A 16812-nucleotide genomic window follows, 5' to 3' on the forward strand; every position below is an offset into this window, starting at 1 on the left:
GATGATGTGTATTGAGCGATTAACCGATGACTGAGGACTGACTTTACTACTTTCATCTGTTGCAGAACATCGAGCTGAAGGTGGAAGTAGAGAGCTTGAAGCAGGAGCTCCAGGAGAAACAGCAGCTTCTGGACAAAGCACTGTAAGTCCACGAATATTCATCATAATTATTTGTTAGTATGTGCAAGCCTTACCTTAAATTAACTAAGGTTTCCCAGTTTCTAAGTGTGAATGTTTCTGTCAAAACAGCTAATTATATAGATACATTACAAAAAAATTTAATTTTTTGTTTTTGTTTTACTTAACTGAGAAGTCAAAATGAGTGACTATCTTTGAAAGTGCAGATTAGACAGGCAGTTATCTACTTCCTAGATACCCTTCATTAACAGCCTGTGTAAGCCAATTACTTTAATTTCTTCTTTGGTCACATACACTTTGATTAGTACAGTACATATTGTTTACTGCTGGGAAGATACACAAGTTGTTTGACTTTTAGGCTATCATAACTTGGATGAATCCTCTGTCATGCTCAATTTATATCTGTCGGTCCATTTGACTTGTGAAAGTTGTGTGCGTGTGCATGCCCATCTATGGCTGTTGTTGAATCCATGGTCCTGTCTTCACTGTGGCAACACCTCAAATCTCTAACAGCTCATATGTCATACAGCAGCTGATAGAGATAACACACACACACACACACACACACACACACACACACACACACACAGATTATGAACACACGCAAACCTTCATGGATAGGCAAATGAAACCCACAACTTAAACTAATGACATGTTACAAAAGTCTTGTTTAGGATTATTGTCGACAGGCTGTAACAACTGCTCATGATGATGAGAGTGTCCTTTAACAGGGGATTCAGCTTGGGGCATCCATGAAAGCAAGTATCTGTTCAAAATAAAGTGGTGCTTGAGGAGTGGACAGGAGAGGAGCAGGGTGGACGTCTTTCTGCGTTGTTAGCATGGTGGCATATCAGTTCCCACGCCATATGCCTTACACTTCATAATAGTTACTGCTGAAATCGACAGAGAGGCTGCTTAAAGGTCAGGGTTGTTGGCGTTTGAATCAGTATAGTTTATCATTGGCCAACTGTTGGTGCTCTTGAAAAGGATAAATTGGCTCTTATTACTGGCCTCTATTCTGTTGCAGTTCATCACTACCGCTCTTCTTCTGTAGTATTGTTACAGTCCAACCAACACCTATTCTTGCCAGTGCTTGTCAAATTTTTAAGCACAGTCTTATATGACAGTGTCTTAAATCTCAATCTCGTGAACTCAAAGCATTTCTAAATTGTTTGCGTCGTTGACAGACCCAGATAACTGATGTCCTGCAGAAAGGCTGGCGCATGGCATGAAGCTCTTGTCCGCTACACATAAAGACAGACAAGACAGACATTTGCATTACTCAGACTGGTTCAAAATATCCCAGTTATTTGAGCTGTTGCATGCGGTGGACAGAGTTAAAAACGTATGCAGAGAGGTTCTAGGACAGGACTCATGGCGACAGTGTGGCGTGTGCCATTCTGGGAGCAGAAATTCTGAGATAGCGTCATTGACTGACTAAGTGATAAAGACAGATGCACAGTTGGGGTCAGGAAGGAGTGAGGGGAACACTTAGGTCATGAACCGAGAATGCAAAGAAGCAGGATGCGTGTGAGGAATTTCACATTTCAGAAAGTTCATTTCAAAGCTGTGTAGCTTTTACAGTGTTTATCAGCTGAGTGTGACACCACAAAGTCCAGCTTACTAACAACGGGAAAAAAGACCCAAATTGCATCCACTGCTGTATCTACGTCAAGCCTTTCACCACTGTCAGACTGTGTGAACATCACTTACGATGACAATAAAAGCCTACATGGGTGGGGCAACTTACTTAATCTCTGCTATAAGTGGGAGGGTGTTGGGTATCCCATGAGCACTGTAGCAGACAGGAAAGTGATGACATCATTGCTTTTTGGCTCTCCTTCATGTTCTAATGCTGAGCCCTCCGACTACATGTGTGTGTTTATAAACTGAGTTGATTTGATATGTATTCAGTGTGATACCTCTAATTAACTCTTGTCTTTTCCCCTGTTAAACAGCACAACAGCGGAGAGCTTGTCCAATCACAATGAGGCAGAGCTGCAGAGACGGTGTCGGGAGAGACAGCAGGAAATCGACCACATGGAGCAAGTGCTTGAGACCAAGATTCAGCTCCTGCAGGAGGTTTGTCCGCTCACACCTTCAGCTAGTTGAACTGACACACAGGTGCCTCAGATTTACAAGTCATAACTGTTTATGTCTGTATATTTCCAGGAGGCCCAGCTAGCACGCAGCGAGGCTGAGCGGATGGCCTCGCTGGCTGGATCGCACTCCCACGCCTCCCTCCTCTCCCTAGACACCCCCATGGAGGACATCACAGAGGACGAGAGGCCTCCCAGCATCCTGTCTTCATCCAACACCAACAAAGACAGGTGCAAAATACTAAGAAATCTCCTCAAACCGCCAATATCAAACAAACCAAATCATCCTCCCTGTATCACTAACAATATATCTGTCTGTGTTCAGGTTAATAGAGGAGCTGACTAAAGAGCTGCGCTCCAAGGAGGCGCTCATCACAGAGCTGAGCGGAGAGAAGACGACTCTCACACTCCGGGTGGGAGACCTCGAGGGACAGGTTCAGGAGCTGTCTTCCTCTCTGCTGCAGAAGGACAAGGATGTAGATGTAAGCACACATTTTATTTCGGTTTTGAATGACACCTCACATCAAAAAAATCCTCTTAGGTGGCGTGTCTGCCGCTGAGTCTTAGCAAATGAATATCCAAACTTTCTCTAACCTTAGGAACTGCACATGTTTAGTGCATTCCTCTGGACCACCATGTCTCGTCTGGTCAGACTTCTATTCTAGACAAGGCTCCTGAAGCAGCATATGTGACATTCCTAAACCTTATCTTAACAGCTATTCATGTAGGTCACAAGAGCTATTTGCCCACACAAACTGCTACTTATACAAACACAAACACAAACACACACACTAACACACACACACACACACACACACACACACACACACACACACACACACAATGTAGTGAAACACGTATGCAAGTATTGACACACATGAAGTATGATTTCTGTAAAGGTTTATTCTTTAACTTTACTGATTTTGTATATATATATATATATATATATATATACCTTATTCTGAAGATAGTTTATACATTTTTTTTTTTAATTATTAGATTAGTACATACAGTAGGTTTATAGTCTGTCTCTTCTACTCCAGTTTTATCAGGAGGAACTTGGTCGAGAGAGGCTGCGCATCGGACAGAAGATGCAGGTACGTGGAGCTCTGTATTTGTATGTATGTTGGTTCATCAGTCTTCACATGTCATTATAGAGTTCTCCACTAAGTGTCAGAACAGCATCACAGTTCTCATTGTTTAATGTCAGACAGACTCTGCCTTCTTATGAAGTGCCACATTGCATTTTCACACAAGGGCTGACAACTGTAGATAAAAAATGACACATATTTGAATAATTTGTAAATTTAGTTTTTGTAGTATTTAAGATGGAGGGAGATCAGAAAATGTGCAATATGACCAGTACGTACATTAAGAGGTTGTGGTACAGAACCAACAAACTTTGACCAAATGTCTTCTCATTTTGCCACTGAAGGAAAGTGCAGTATTCAAAATGTCTTTTCAGAATGTTTTGTGCAGAAATCAACATAATAAAATCAATACAGCTACTCTCAGAAGTGAAACATTCTGTGGTGAGCTGAAACTTTGCTCGTCTTTGTTCAATCTAAACCGGAATGTTTCAATGAGTCATTGACGGTGGCTTGTTCCAATCTGATTGGCAAACAACATACTAGATATATGGTGATGAACTTCCTCTGAAGAGGAAGGCAAGGAACACGACACAAAAATGAAGTGCTTAGAACTGTAATACTACGATGGATGGAGCATCATCCGAGGCTTCCAGTGAAAAATCATACACAGGGTTTATTCCATCACACACAGTGCCAGAATCTCATTACATTTACAGGCTTTGACATCCCCAAGGACACATTTCTCTCCCTCCTCTAATGAAACTGTCAGCTCCCTCTACTCAGAGGGAGTCTTTACCATCAATTTGCAGTTCTATAAATTAATAATCATAACCACAATTATCTTTATTATTCATCTTTCTAATGCTGTGCAGTGTTGCATCATGTTGTTTGGCTATAGCCTGAAAGCATCACAGTATTGGTTGCAAACATATTTGTTGTTAGGTGAGGTATTTTAACTTGTAAATCAGTAGTGGATGAAGGATGCAAATGTCCTCGCTCAGACTTCACACTGGGTGCATGTGTGTGCGTAAAAGTTTGTATGTGCGAGTGCGTCTGGATTAGTGTGTACTAAAACATGTTATCACTAAGGGAATAGTGGGGCTAGTACTTTAGAGTGTGACAAGACTAGTAATTTGCATATGATATGCAACATTTTGTTTTTATATAGATAAGAAAAGACAGCAAGTACAACGAGGAGAGGCCGTTTGTTTTTGTGAGGGCTGAATTTGAACTACCAGTGTGTTGAAAAAATGCAGGGTTTTGGGTCTATGTAGAGGACCATCGCAACGGGAGGTGACAGTTGTTTGTTGGTGGTGCATACGGTATATGTGCACAAGACTGAGACAGCATATAGAATTAAAAAATATATATGTATATGACAATGATTTTGTGTTATCCAATATACCATGCAACATATATTTGCAATTTAAGGAAACAACATTGTAGATAAAATATGGCTGCCATATTTTGTAGCTTTAAATGACACTAACTGTGGTAAAGCAAGACATAAAGAGTGTGTGTGTGTGTGTGTGTGTGTGTGTGTGTGTGTGTGTGTGTGTGTGTACACATTCCCATGAGGCACCTTCTTTCGTATGTGCGTGTGTGCATGTAGGCATCTCGCTGGTTAGCAGTTTAGCAGGTCTGGTTTCAGCCGGGTTGTCGATAGGTCAGGTCGACCTTTGAGTGCTCAGCGACCACAACACTGATATCAAGTTGTGTTGTTTCAGACACACTCGCAATAAGAGCTCTTAATTAGTTCCCCAGACACCACAGCCATTTAGATCAAATCTATGTCTGGAGAGAGAGGAAGAGCCAGGAAAGAAATGTCATCTGAAACCTCTTGAGACAATTATTTCCAGGTTTTCCTTTTCAAAAAGATTGTGTAGTGATTGGCCTGGAACTAAATTCTTTATAGATTTGGTTGTATTTATGACCATTCAATTTCACAAAACAAACATCTGATCAATAAGAAGAAGTATCATATGTCCAGACTAATTATCAGCTGCATTCTTCCCACATGTGTTGTTGGCTGTCTGCGGCAAATTCTAATAAACATCTGATTTAGAGAAAAGGACTTAGTTATTATCTTTCAAACAATCAGCAATCAAGGATCTTAAGGCAGACACAAGGTTCCCTGACTCTGACTTGCACATTGAGGATGATGCTCTGCATATCTGCATGGAAGTCACAGCGTGACAGCATGACCATCTGTTTGTGCACCCTCGGGAAAACACAAATTGTGGTCACTGCAGAGATAGCACAGTCAAATGCATGAGAATGGCCTGGTTGTTTGACCGCCACAGTGAAATCATTGTTGAAATATCTGCACCACGGCAACAAGAAATACAAATAATGCTTCTTGAGGCAATAGCATGTTTTGACACAAGTTACGCTGGTCTGATGAGGGCTCTATTAAATACGAAAACCACCACACCAGTATGATTATACTTTTAGTAAGCTCAGTAATATGCTAGCAAGTTAGCAAGTCAACTAAGTGAGCTTTAGCATTAATTCATTGACATGCCTTATATAATGATAAATGCCCAAATAAGCAAAATCCTCTGGCAGGTCTTACAAATGCCTAATTCAACTATTATTACTTAATAAAGCAGTTATAACAGCAGTTATGCAGCTGAACTGATATTTATATATGAAAACTGACTCAATATATTGGTTATTAAAATGAGAATATGTGAAGCACTGACTGTGTTATGCTGCCAGTATGATAATGAAATCTATTCTAAGTTTATTTTCATATGTAACCTGAGGTTACATATGCAAACTTCACAGCAGCCACCTCTAACTGCTGTACAGTTTGTGTTATCTAGGACACTGGATTTATTGCTCACTGAAAACTTGCTTTTGTTTTGACTCTGTAGATCCTCTGGCCTGATAAAATACTAATGATTGACAAAAGGTCAGGCAGGTGACCCGGGATACATGAATAAAAATAGAAAAGACCATAAAAATGATCAATTTTATTGGTCTGTTCTGTAGTCAGTTAGTAGAACTGTCTGTAGTGGTCTAATGACATTATATACACGATTCCCAGTATAGGTTACGTGATTATTGCAGAAATACAAAATTAGGCAATGTTTTAAACTAGATGTAATTTATACAACACACGTTTTGGTTTGTATATTGTATTTCATATGCACTACAGTTTTGTGTAAATTACTGGAAAGTGAATAGTTCTGGTCAACCCTTGCTCTACAGCATGATTATGACTGAAGAGCTGACATCGTGCTGTATATTTAGCTGTCCATTTGATTTTCTTTAACACAAAACAGAATAGGATATTAGAAAAAAATAGGATATTATATCTAATGTTATCACATACAGTGGTTTGCTACAGTGCATGTAGTGTAGTAATGTATAAACCTTGTAAAGAATGAATACATTGTATATAATATGAGAGATATAATAATGATAAAAAATTATGATTTTGAATTATTATACAAAACTGTATGGTCATACCAATATATATATATATATATATATATATATATATATATATATATATATAATTAAAATAGAATAGAGTCTGTCTCTACTCTTTAATTTTACAGAGCGTCACTAACGTCAACGTTAACATGCTACTGAGCATTTCACCTGTTCAGTCAGGCGAGCAGAGCTTAGTAAACCGGGCTGGAGGAAGTAACAGACTCTCAGGGGAACATCACTCTGTCTCTCTACCAATAACCCCAAAATGAAGCTAATGTTTTCGGGTATGCATTTTATATGTATATGTATATATGTGTTTTAAAATGAAAATGGTCGTTTTGAATCGGATTCATGGTGGATATTAAACGGTCAACATCTCTGTATGGCTGCACCGGGCTTCTCCAACCCCTGTATTCTGTAAATGGTGCGCTCCGCCGCTGCCGGTCTGGTTCAGGCAAGCAGCTTCATCGTTGTCAGCCCGGAAGATCACCGACTGCATGAAGCAACGACACCAAGAGCGCGTGTTTGCCTCTCGAGCTGTCGGTTAAGGCTCTGAAATGAATGAAGAGTCCAATTGTTGGGGCGCAGACACCGGGGAAAGATTCAGAAGACTGTACTAGGACGCCTGTTACTGCTCTGTGTCCGTATCCAGATTATTACCGATCCCCGGGCATTAACCTGGCTGCGCGCGGTGCGGCTCGTGTGTCCATGACAGCCGATTGATGGTGCAGAGGCTCGTGCGGTGCTGTTGGGAAATGCGAAACAGCGGTTTGGTGACAGCGCAAGGACGATTTCCAGATAAATACTGCATCTCATTGATGAGACATTCACATGACTTCGCTGTGAGTCTGTGGGAGTGTGCGCCATATCCCCGATGCACCTGCGCCTCCGGCAAATGAATGGTGATCCTGGGCTGATGGCAATTTTTTAATGAGTCACTATATCTGTTAACCTAGATTTTTACCTCATGGATTTCAGTCCTGCCAACAACCTCAACCTTTCTCTACAAGCATATTGCTTCTCCTTGTCTACCTCATTTCATCTATGTTTAAGCCTTTGAATTTGATGCCATTGCAAGGACTGATGTCATGAGCAGCTTTACATTATCTCAGATGAAAAAGGCTTTTATTGTGCTCTCAAAGCATGTGTTTACTCTGATGCAGCTCGAAACATCATGCTCTTGGGTGTTCACATGGGATCAAATTCATCATAAGGATTCGGGTGTCCTCATGTCAGAGTAAATTAAGGATCATTTTAAACCTGTGGAATGCTTGATCTCAAGATGAAGGAGACGTGTCGCATCTGTGGACGGGAGCTCTGCGGTAACCAGCGGCGATGGATCTTCCACCCCACCCCCAAGCTCAACCTGCAGGTGCTGCTGTCTCACGCTCTAGGGCAAGAGCTGACCAGGGATGGCAGAGGAGAGTTCGCCTGCTCCAAGTGCACCTTCATGCTGGACCGCATGTACCGCTTCGACACAGTGATTGCCCGAGTGGAGGCCCTTTCCATCGAGAGGTTGCAGCGGCTCCTGCAGGAGAAACACCGGCTGAGGCAGTGCATCTGTGGGCTCTATCGGAAAACTAACTCAGAAGAGGGTGCTGTAACATTACCTGGGGGTGATGAAGGACCAGGAGATGGGATGGTGGACATTTCAGGTCTCACTCATGCAAAGTACTGTGCCCTGCTCCAGGATGATCTGGTCTACTCTTTGTATGAGTCCTGGGCCGACGACGGCCTGGACTGTCAACACCACCACCAACCTCAGTGTCCTGCTGGTCCAGGGTCAGAGGTTACAGTGGCAGGCTCGCATCGTTGTGTTCCCAGCACTCCCAGGAAGTGTCGGGGATGTTCCTACTGGCGGGTGGCGGACTCTGACTATGAAGCTGTCTGTAAGGTGCCCAGGAAGCTGGCACGGAGCATTTCCTGTGGGCCGTCATCCAGATATTCAGCCAGCGTTATTGGAGGGAGTGTGACTGGAGGAGTGGGAGGTGGTGGAGAAGGAGTAGGAGAAAGAAAAAATGTGGAGGATTCAGAAGAACCCCCCTCCTCTTTAACTCTGGTCCCTGGTTCTCAGGACCCCTCGAGGACATCAGACAGTGATCGCACCCTGGCTGGACGAGCCAGCTCCAGCCCCTCTATAGCATCCTTAGAGACGACTGAGGAATATGTTCAGCCTGGAGCCATAACAGATGGGCCGCTGAGCTCCCCAAGGGAACTAGTAGATGACCGGATATCTGACTCCCTCTCTGAGGAGCACATGGGAGCCCCACGTAGCCAAGCCTCACCTGGACCCAGCCTCTCTCTGGCCCTCTGTTTGCTGCAGAGCTATGCTGTCTACCGGCCAGTCATGAGCTCTAAGGGGAGCAAGCTGCCTGTGCTGCTCCGACGGAACACCAGTAATGGAGGTTCAAGGCTGGGCTTCCCTGATTCTGTTCTGGGAATGTCTTATGGAACTCCAGAGGGAGAAGGAGACAACCACATGCCAACACCTGAGCCAGATCCCCCTCTGATCAGGCTTGGTGATCAGGATCTGAACCTGGCTTACATGGAAGATTTGTTGGAAGATTTGTACAAAGAGTATCCTCCCCCACGTCCTCATCAGGTATAAAACCTTGACAAGGATGGTGATGATGATGAATACAAGGATTTTGCCTGTTCACTGCAAGTTTGCAGTATTTGCAGCACTATTAATGAACCATCCTAACAGGCTTTGATGTTTGACACAAAACGAGTATTCTCACCACTTCACCGTGTATGTGTATGTGTGTGTGTGTGTTACATGAGCAGTCAGGTGAGGGTAAGCTGTGACACACAGCATGGCCTAATTACCGTGTGTGCGTGCGTGCACGCACAAAGAGGTCATTAGTCATGTCAATAAAGTAGAAAGCATACAGTTTAATATGTGTAGATATTTCATGTATTTTTAATATGTAATTGCTCATATATTTAAATGGTTTTTGATAACAATTTTGAGGATCTACAGTGTCTTCTATCACAGCTGCCAAATACTCACAGCCTGCAGACAAATGACCAGTCTCCCAGTTACAAACTAGTGTTTGTAGCACAGGATTTTCTGCTCTAGTATGTGAGGACAAGTATGCTTCTGTATTTCATGTTTGCAATACTAAAATTCCTCAAGACAATAAATTTTTTTTAGGGTTATTATTTGTCTGTGTGATCTTCGAGCCAGGGCTGCTGACCGAAGTAGGTTAGATGTGGGGAGACATTAAGACAGAGTGACTCCCACTAACTGGCCTATTTTTACTCCGAGCCCTTGAGGCAAAGCGAACCACGCAATGTCAGACCATTCTATCATCTCAACTCTGGTTGGCTAGTATAATAACCCTCTTTAAATGATATGTTAACTTCATCATTTCTATTAGAAAAAAAACTAATTACAGTAAAAATCAGAATGCGTTTTATTTTATCTCAGCTATGTTAAACCACAAATTGATCTTGGTGAATCAAAGTATAAGTCTGTGTATCCTAATGATATTCATCCTCTAGTAAGTGAAAGTTGGAAACAAGGTTATGTAAAGATAATAGTGGCACAGAGCACTTTGAGCACGCTCACTCGCTCTAACTCAACTAGAGAGACACTCTCCCACCCCTTTAGAGGCTCTCTGCCTGTCATGGCTTTTTACACAGTACACACATGAATGAGCACTTTGTAAATATTGTACATACATATACTCAATCCATTGTAAAACGTATGCAGCGCGCAGCCTCTGCCTTTTTTATGAATTTGAAACAAAAAAATATATTTTCCTCACAAATAATTCAGCTGCTGGATTTTGGCAGAAGCCTAAACAAGTTAACACATACATTTGAGTGTTTTTTATAACTTGAAACACAGACACTTACCTTATTTTCTCCATTACAGAGCCTCGTTGAGGAGCAGCAGAGTCAACTGAACCAGTATGAGTGTGCAGCCGGCCAGTGTGTCAGTGAGCTTCAGAAGGCCCAGCTACAGGTCCAATCCCTGCAGGCCAAGATCCACCAGAGCGAGGCCAAAAATATGGTATGGCGCTTAAAAATGCCTCATTACAGTAAGATATGCTTGATGAATCTACATCATAGAAGTGATGACAGCCTTACAGTGTAACCTTTATTTCTGTCTGTAGAAGCTGCAGGAGAAGCTGAATGAGATGGAGTGTGAGCTGCGTTCAATCCGCCAGGCTGCTCAGAGTCAAGAAAGAACCATTCAGGATCTCACAGAGTCCATCAGCACCAAAGACAACGAGGTGAGTGTTGGTCTTTGTTGTCAACCTGTGTGAGGTGACACCTGTAGTTGAGAAGGTGCTCATACCTGTGATGTATTCTGCTTAAAGGCCCAGGAGCTGTACCAGCTGATGGAAGAGCAGAACACCACACTGTGTAAGCTGAGAGAAATGGTCCACCGCAACCAGCTTGCTCAATGCAAGGTGAGACATGGTGCACATATTCATTCAATTTCATTATATTTATAGTGTCAAATCATAACAGAAGTTATCTCGGGACACTTTACAGGTAGAGTAGGTCAAGAGTAGACCACACTCTAATAACTAATAACACTGTAATTCACGGAGACCCCACAGTTCCCCCCCAAGAGCAAGCATTTGATGCAACAGTGGCGAGGAAAAAATTCCTTTAAACAGACAGAAACTTCAGGCAGACCCTGACTCTTGGTGGGCGGCCATCTGCCGCTGCCAGTTGGGACACAGAGAGACAGATATACAGAAATATAATTCATAATAATTATAGCCGTTGGTATGATGAACAGCGACAAATATAGTAACAATAAAGATAAAAGAACTATGACTAGTAATAATAGTAGGGTGTCGAGCAGTACCTCTGCAGCAGCTGCAAACACGATTCAGGCGCCACCACGATCCAAGGAAATCTGCGAGGCGAGAAAGCACAAGGACTCCATGGAAGAAGCTAAGTTAGTAACATGCATTAATGGGACATGAATGCACACAGATGGAGAGTGAGAGAGGATGAAAGAGGAGCTCAGTGTGTCATAGGAAGTCTCCCGGCATATAGTGGTGCAAACCCTGATCCAGGATCATTCCTTATCTATAGTGAGAAATCTTGTCGCCAGGACGATGACATACTGACCTTTGGTCTGTGGTCATTCTCTAGGCTCCAGAGGGGGTCAGCGAGTCCTTGACACTCGCCCAGCTGCAGGGCGAGCTGGTTGGGGTGCAAAGCTCCTTGTTCTCCCTTGGTCTGGAGCTGGAGGCCAGCCAGAGGAGTCTGAGACAGAGCCAGAGGCAGGGAGATGACCTGTCGAGGTTCAAGGAAAGACTCAACGCTGATTTACAGGAGGTGCAGCAGCACAGAGAGGTCACTGAAAAGCACAACCAGGTCAGTGTGTCGGTGAATGTGTGAGTGCGAGTGAAGTCTTGGAAGTATGAAGGATGCAGCACGTATGACCTCTTGTCTCTTTGCCACAGGACCTGCGCTGTGCCCTTCAGAAAGCTCGCTCGGAGCTTCAGGCCAAAGAAGCCGCTCTGAAGGAGGCCGAGGCAGAGAGACACACTGTGGTGCAGGAATCAGACAGGAGCATTGCACAGCTCCAGTGCTCTCTGCAGGACAAGGAACAACAGTTACAGGTAACATACTGTACACAATCCCCATTCACTCAATTCATACATTATGTAGTTACATAGTGCACACGCATGCACACGGTTCTGATCCCTTCTAAACATTTTTAGGAGTACTCAGAGATGTTGGAGTCAGGAAGCTCCAAACCAAGAGATGCCCTGCTGGAGAAACTACGAGAGCGTATTAAAGATAGAGACAGAGCTCTGGAGGTAAAACACACACACACACACACACACACACACACGCACACACACACACACACACACACACACATATTCATATTCACACCAAGGACATAAATTAATGGCAGGTAGGACCCTAACTACTGTTCCATGTGGATCACTGCACCATATACTGTGTGATTAATGCGACAGTCTTCCCTGTACACCCTGTACAGTGCAGGTGAAATGGAGAGAAAAGACTAATTATGCATCTTGCAGCAGTCGAAAGAGCCAGTGGTAGACAGTAATGCAAACTCCTCCTAAATTCGGTACTGTAGGTCAGCATAACTTTTTACAACCAACCAAAATGGGAGAGACAGGAGGAAAAACATCATTACCATCTTCTTTAAGTCCTGTCCCAAGCGAACAGCAGTTGGAAAGACGTGCTTAGTTGCTAGTATGCAGTGAAGTGTGCTATTTTTATGTTTTATGAAGCTATTTTATAATCCATAGAAAAGGATCACATGTTTCATAGAAATCAGATGAAGGTGGTGATAAAAAGAAATGTTCATGAATTTCATACCCTTACCCATTTGATTTAATTAGTTTGTAAGGAACATGAGCTTAGGAAACCGCACACCCGCTCAGAACATGATGAATATCACAGTTGAGGGGGCCCAGGATAGCAGCAGTGTGATTTTTTTTTTTTTTCTCCCCCTCTGCCATCTGCAGCACTCCATCGATGACAAATTCCGCTGTGTGGAGGAGCGCGAGGGCCAGGTGAGGAGGCTGCAGCTGGCCCTTAGGGAGAAGGAACGAGACCTGGAGAGACTGCGCTGCATCCTGTCCAACAACGAGGAGACCATTACGGTACGCTCATCTCACACACACACACACACACACACACACACACACACACACACACACACACACACACACACACACACACACACACACACACACACAGTACAAACATATCTGTCAGAGCTGCCAGCTTGTACTAATGGTATGTATTTGTCACAAAGCATCTTTGTGAAATCAAAACAGGAGATTAGAAAGATTATGCATTTCTTTGCTGTGACCATCAGAGTCTGGACGCCTTGGTGCGTGGCAAAGAGCTGGAGCTAGAGCAGGCGGCAGAGGCCTACAGGAACCTCCAGTGGCTGAAGCAGCAGAGCGAGGAGAAGGAGAAAAACACCCTGAGAGAGAAAGACACCATCATCAGCCAGCTACAGACCGCTCTACAGACACACAGCCAGGAGGCACAGGTAACACACGCACGCACGCATGCACACACATTATTGTCATTGCCTGTAATTGTTTGCTGTGTTATTTTCAAAGCTTTGGAACACCAGACCATATAGACAAACCTGTGCTACTTGTTTTCATTTCAACAAATAAAACAGGCGTTCTGTATAGACAAACCTGTGCTACCTGTTTTCGTTTCAACAAATAAAACAGGTGTTCTGACTGTGTGTGTGTGTGTGTGTGTGTGTGTGTGTGTGTGTGTGTGTGTGTGTGTGTGTGTGTGTGTGTGTGTGTGTGTGTGTGTGTGTGTGTGTGTGTGTGTGTGTGTGTGTGTGTGTGTGTAGGATCTGACAGCTGCCCTGGTTGCCAGAGTTCAGGCTGGTCCCACTGAGGTTGTAGAGGAGTTGAAGGCTCGGCTGGCACTGAAAGAAAAACTCTTCCAGGAACTGCTGTCGGACCGCAGCCGCCAGTCCAATGAACACCAAGCCCAGGTCCAGAACATGCTGAACACTCTCAGCTCCAAAGACCAGTATCTGCAGGTAGGTCATGTTGCTGGTATTGTAATAGTTATGGAAATGCAATGCAACGGTGTGCACAACAAAAAGCTTTCAACCTCTTCATTCTCTCTCTCTCTCTCTCTCTCTCTCTCTCTCTCTCTCTCTCTCTCTTGCTTTTCTCTTAGGACTACTCGTACAGGCTCTCCCTTGTGATTAGCGAGCGGACTGTCCAGCTGCAGGAGCTACGCAGACAGCTGTCATCAAGAGAGCGAGAGCTGTGCGAGCTGAGACAGGACAAGGAGAGAGAGCTGGGAGGAGAGACGGAACATCTGCGGAGTCTGCTCAGAGAGAAAGAAGCCTTTATCAAGGTACCTTCTCATTTGTTTCCTTTGGCTTTTTCCCCCCTTTGCTCCATCTCCTGTACACCTGATCTTCACCGTACGCTTCATTCATCAGGAGCTGATCCAGGGCCAGGAGGAGGCGATGCAGCCATCCACTAAAGAGAGTGAGGCAGAGATGGAGGCTCTCCAGGAGGAGTTGCAGCTGGTACTGAAGAAGGAGAGGGAGGCTCAGGTATCTGTGTGGACCCTGTGATGATGCATAAAAACAATCCTTTTTAAATGTTTTATCTCACAAGTCATGTCTTTGTGCCCTCTCCCTGCAGAAGGAGCTCTCTGCTCTGCGTTTATCTTTGGCTCACCAGCAGGACACTAGGGACAGCACTGATCATCAAGTAGGATTGTGCTTCAGTCTTTGCCCATTAGACAGCATTTGACTGTTTGTGCTGCTTAATGATATGTATTTATTATGTGTCTTCTTGCCTGCCACTCTGATCTAGTGTGTGCTAGAGCAGCTGGTATCAGAGTACAACCATCTGAATGATGCCCTGAGGGCGGAGAAGAGATTATACCAAAATCTCACGCACATTCACACCAACAGTGACAGGTAGGAAAGCTGCACCCAGGTCTGGTGACAGGCCTGTTTCCTGTGAATACAGTAAGTTGCTGTTTTTTTTGCCGTTGTTGCCCTAAAACACTTTTTCCTTTTTCCTCAGTTCTGAGAAGATCCAGGCCCTCCACACCGAGCTAGACTCGATTCAGGCACTCCGCAGACAGCTGGAGGAGGTCCTGGCCAGGACCCGTAACATGGCCCTGGTGCTGGAACGGCCAGCTAAAAGGCAGCCTGACTTTGGAGGTGGGGATGGGCAGGGTCCAGCCTCCAGGGCTGCAGGGGGCACTGTCACTAACGCTCTGTGATGCTCTGTCTGACCACAGCACTGCTGCGTGACACTCTTTATGTGAGATGGAGCGGTCTGTAGCTACCGATGGTCAGATTTATGAAAAAAATATGGAAAAAAGTGAATATGATCAAGACAATTCTCCTTCTCTTAAGTGTGAATAAAAACCAAAATCTGACTGTTGGTCTTCAGGCAGCTTCATCCAGATAGCACAAGCACTACTCACAGTAGCAGAAGCCTGTTCGGGTTAACCTCAATGGTATGAAGTGGCAACGTGCAACCCAGACTTACTTATTAATATATTTTGTGAGTGTGGTGTAAATATGTTTTTGTATTGTTTCTAAAAAAGAAAAAGGCCTGTATTGCTTTGCAGTGCGATTGTTCTGTATTGCCATTTCTGTGTACTGTCTCTCACCGGTGTCACTCTTCCAAGCCTTACTGTCACACTGAAGTTACGTCTTGTCGAGAAAACTCAAGCTCATGCCTTACAGTGAAACGTCTCACCATCCATCATTTGTTTTTATATCATCTGTTTGTGAACGCAATGTGCACTCTTAACAAGGTCCAAGATACAAATCCCAAAAGATGGCCGAGTAGTTTCCTTCAGTTCATCTTAACCTTGGATTGCTCACGCAGTTTTATCTGCTCTGCACTAGCTACATTTTAGTTTAGACAGATATGCATGAAACATTAGGTCAGCCGTGTTCGATATAAAGACGGTAGGGGCAAGCTGATTACTTTAAAGCAACCTTATGGTAATTTAGTACATTTGTTGTTTTTTTAGTTAGTCTGCTTGTTGAGCTTAAGTTCAGCTTTGTACCAAGAAAGCAGGAAAATAAAATATCGAATAATTTTACTGTCTGCACTGTGCTCTCTATAAATCTCGAGATGTGAATGCCAGAACTAATACTAGCCCATTCAATATTTATATTACTGTAGGTAGAGTACGATTTGTTGGGATTTGTGCCCTGATCTCTCATCTAGCCTCAGACATGGAATCCTTGTCAACGCTTCTTTTTGTATCTTTAATGCAACAGAAATAAAAAAAAAAAATGTGCTGGCTTTTTGTCAAACGCACTTCTGTTTGTTGTGTTTAATTGGGAATTTGTTTTAAGAATATCCCAAACCTGAAATCCACTTGGTCCTTTTTATATACCTTCCTTCTTTCCCCAGAGACCAACCCACAGTGTGTTTTATCTTTTTGAACCATTCCTATGTCATCCTCAGTCTCCTAGTTTGTCCTAATATCCAGTTTCATAATATAAGAACGCACATGTTATAAATGTGTTTAATCTTAAATTTGTCAAC

General features: G+C 43.5%; 1 protein-coding gene across 8 annotated transcripts in view; it reads left to right on the forward strand.

The window, feature by feature from the left end:
* wu:fj49a02 (myomegalin) overlaps positions 1–16812 on the forward strand; it is a 45088-nt gene that overhangs the window by 13028 nt on the left and 15248 nt on the right. For 6 of the 8 annotated variants that reach the window (XM_031281168.2, XM_031281172.2, XM_031281169.2 and 3 more), the window contains exons 1-15: positions 7241–9374; positions 10656–10793; positions 10897–11016; positions 11104–11196; positions 11897–12121; positions 12211–12369; positions 12472–12570; positions 13255–13392; positions 13611–13790; positions 14115–14309; positions 14453–14635; positions 14724–14840; positions 14932–15000; positions 15106–15212; positions 15322–15461. In XM_031281168.2, the coding sequence (XP_031137028.2) occupies positions 8040–9374; positions 10656–10793; positions 10897–11016; positions 11104–11196; positions 11897–12121; positions 12211–12369; positions 12472–12570; positions 13255–13392; positions 13611–13790; positions 14115–14309; positions 14453–14635; positions 14724–14840; positions 14932–15000; positions 15106–15212; positions 15322–15461 (3298 nt within the window). In that variant the 5' untranslated portion in view covers positions 7241–8039. Of the gene's footprint in view, positions 1–65; positions 143–2096; positions 2221–2310; positions 2469–2562; positions 2720–3280; positions 3335–7239; positions 9375–10655; positions 10794–10896; positions 11017–11103; positions 11197–11896; positions 12122–12210; positions 12370–12471; positions 12571–13254; positions 13393–13610; positions 13791–14114; positions 14310–14452; positions 14636–14723; positions 14841–14931; positions 15001–15105; positions 15213–15321; positions 15462–16812 lie in introns of those variants that run through there. The other 2 variants (XM_031281174.2, XM_036005142.1) reach the window with 2 other exon arrangements.

This window comes from Sander lucioperca, chromosome 9 (genome assembly GCF_008315115.2).
Source record: "Sander lucioperca isolate FBNREF2018 chromosome 9, SLUC_FBN_1.2, whole genome shotgun sequence".
Classification (NCBI taxonomy): Eukaryota; Metazoa; Chordata; class Actinopteri; order Perciformes; family Percidae; genus Sander; species Sander lucioperca.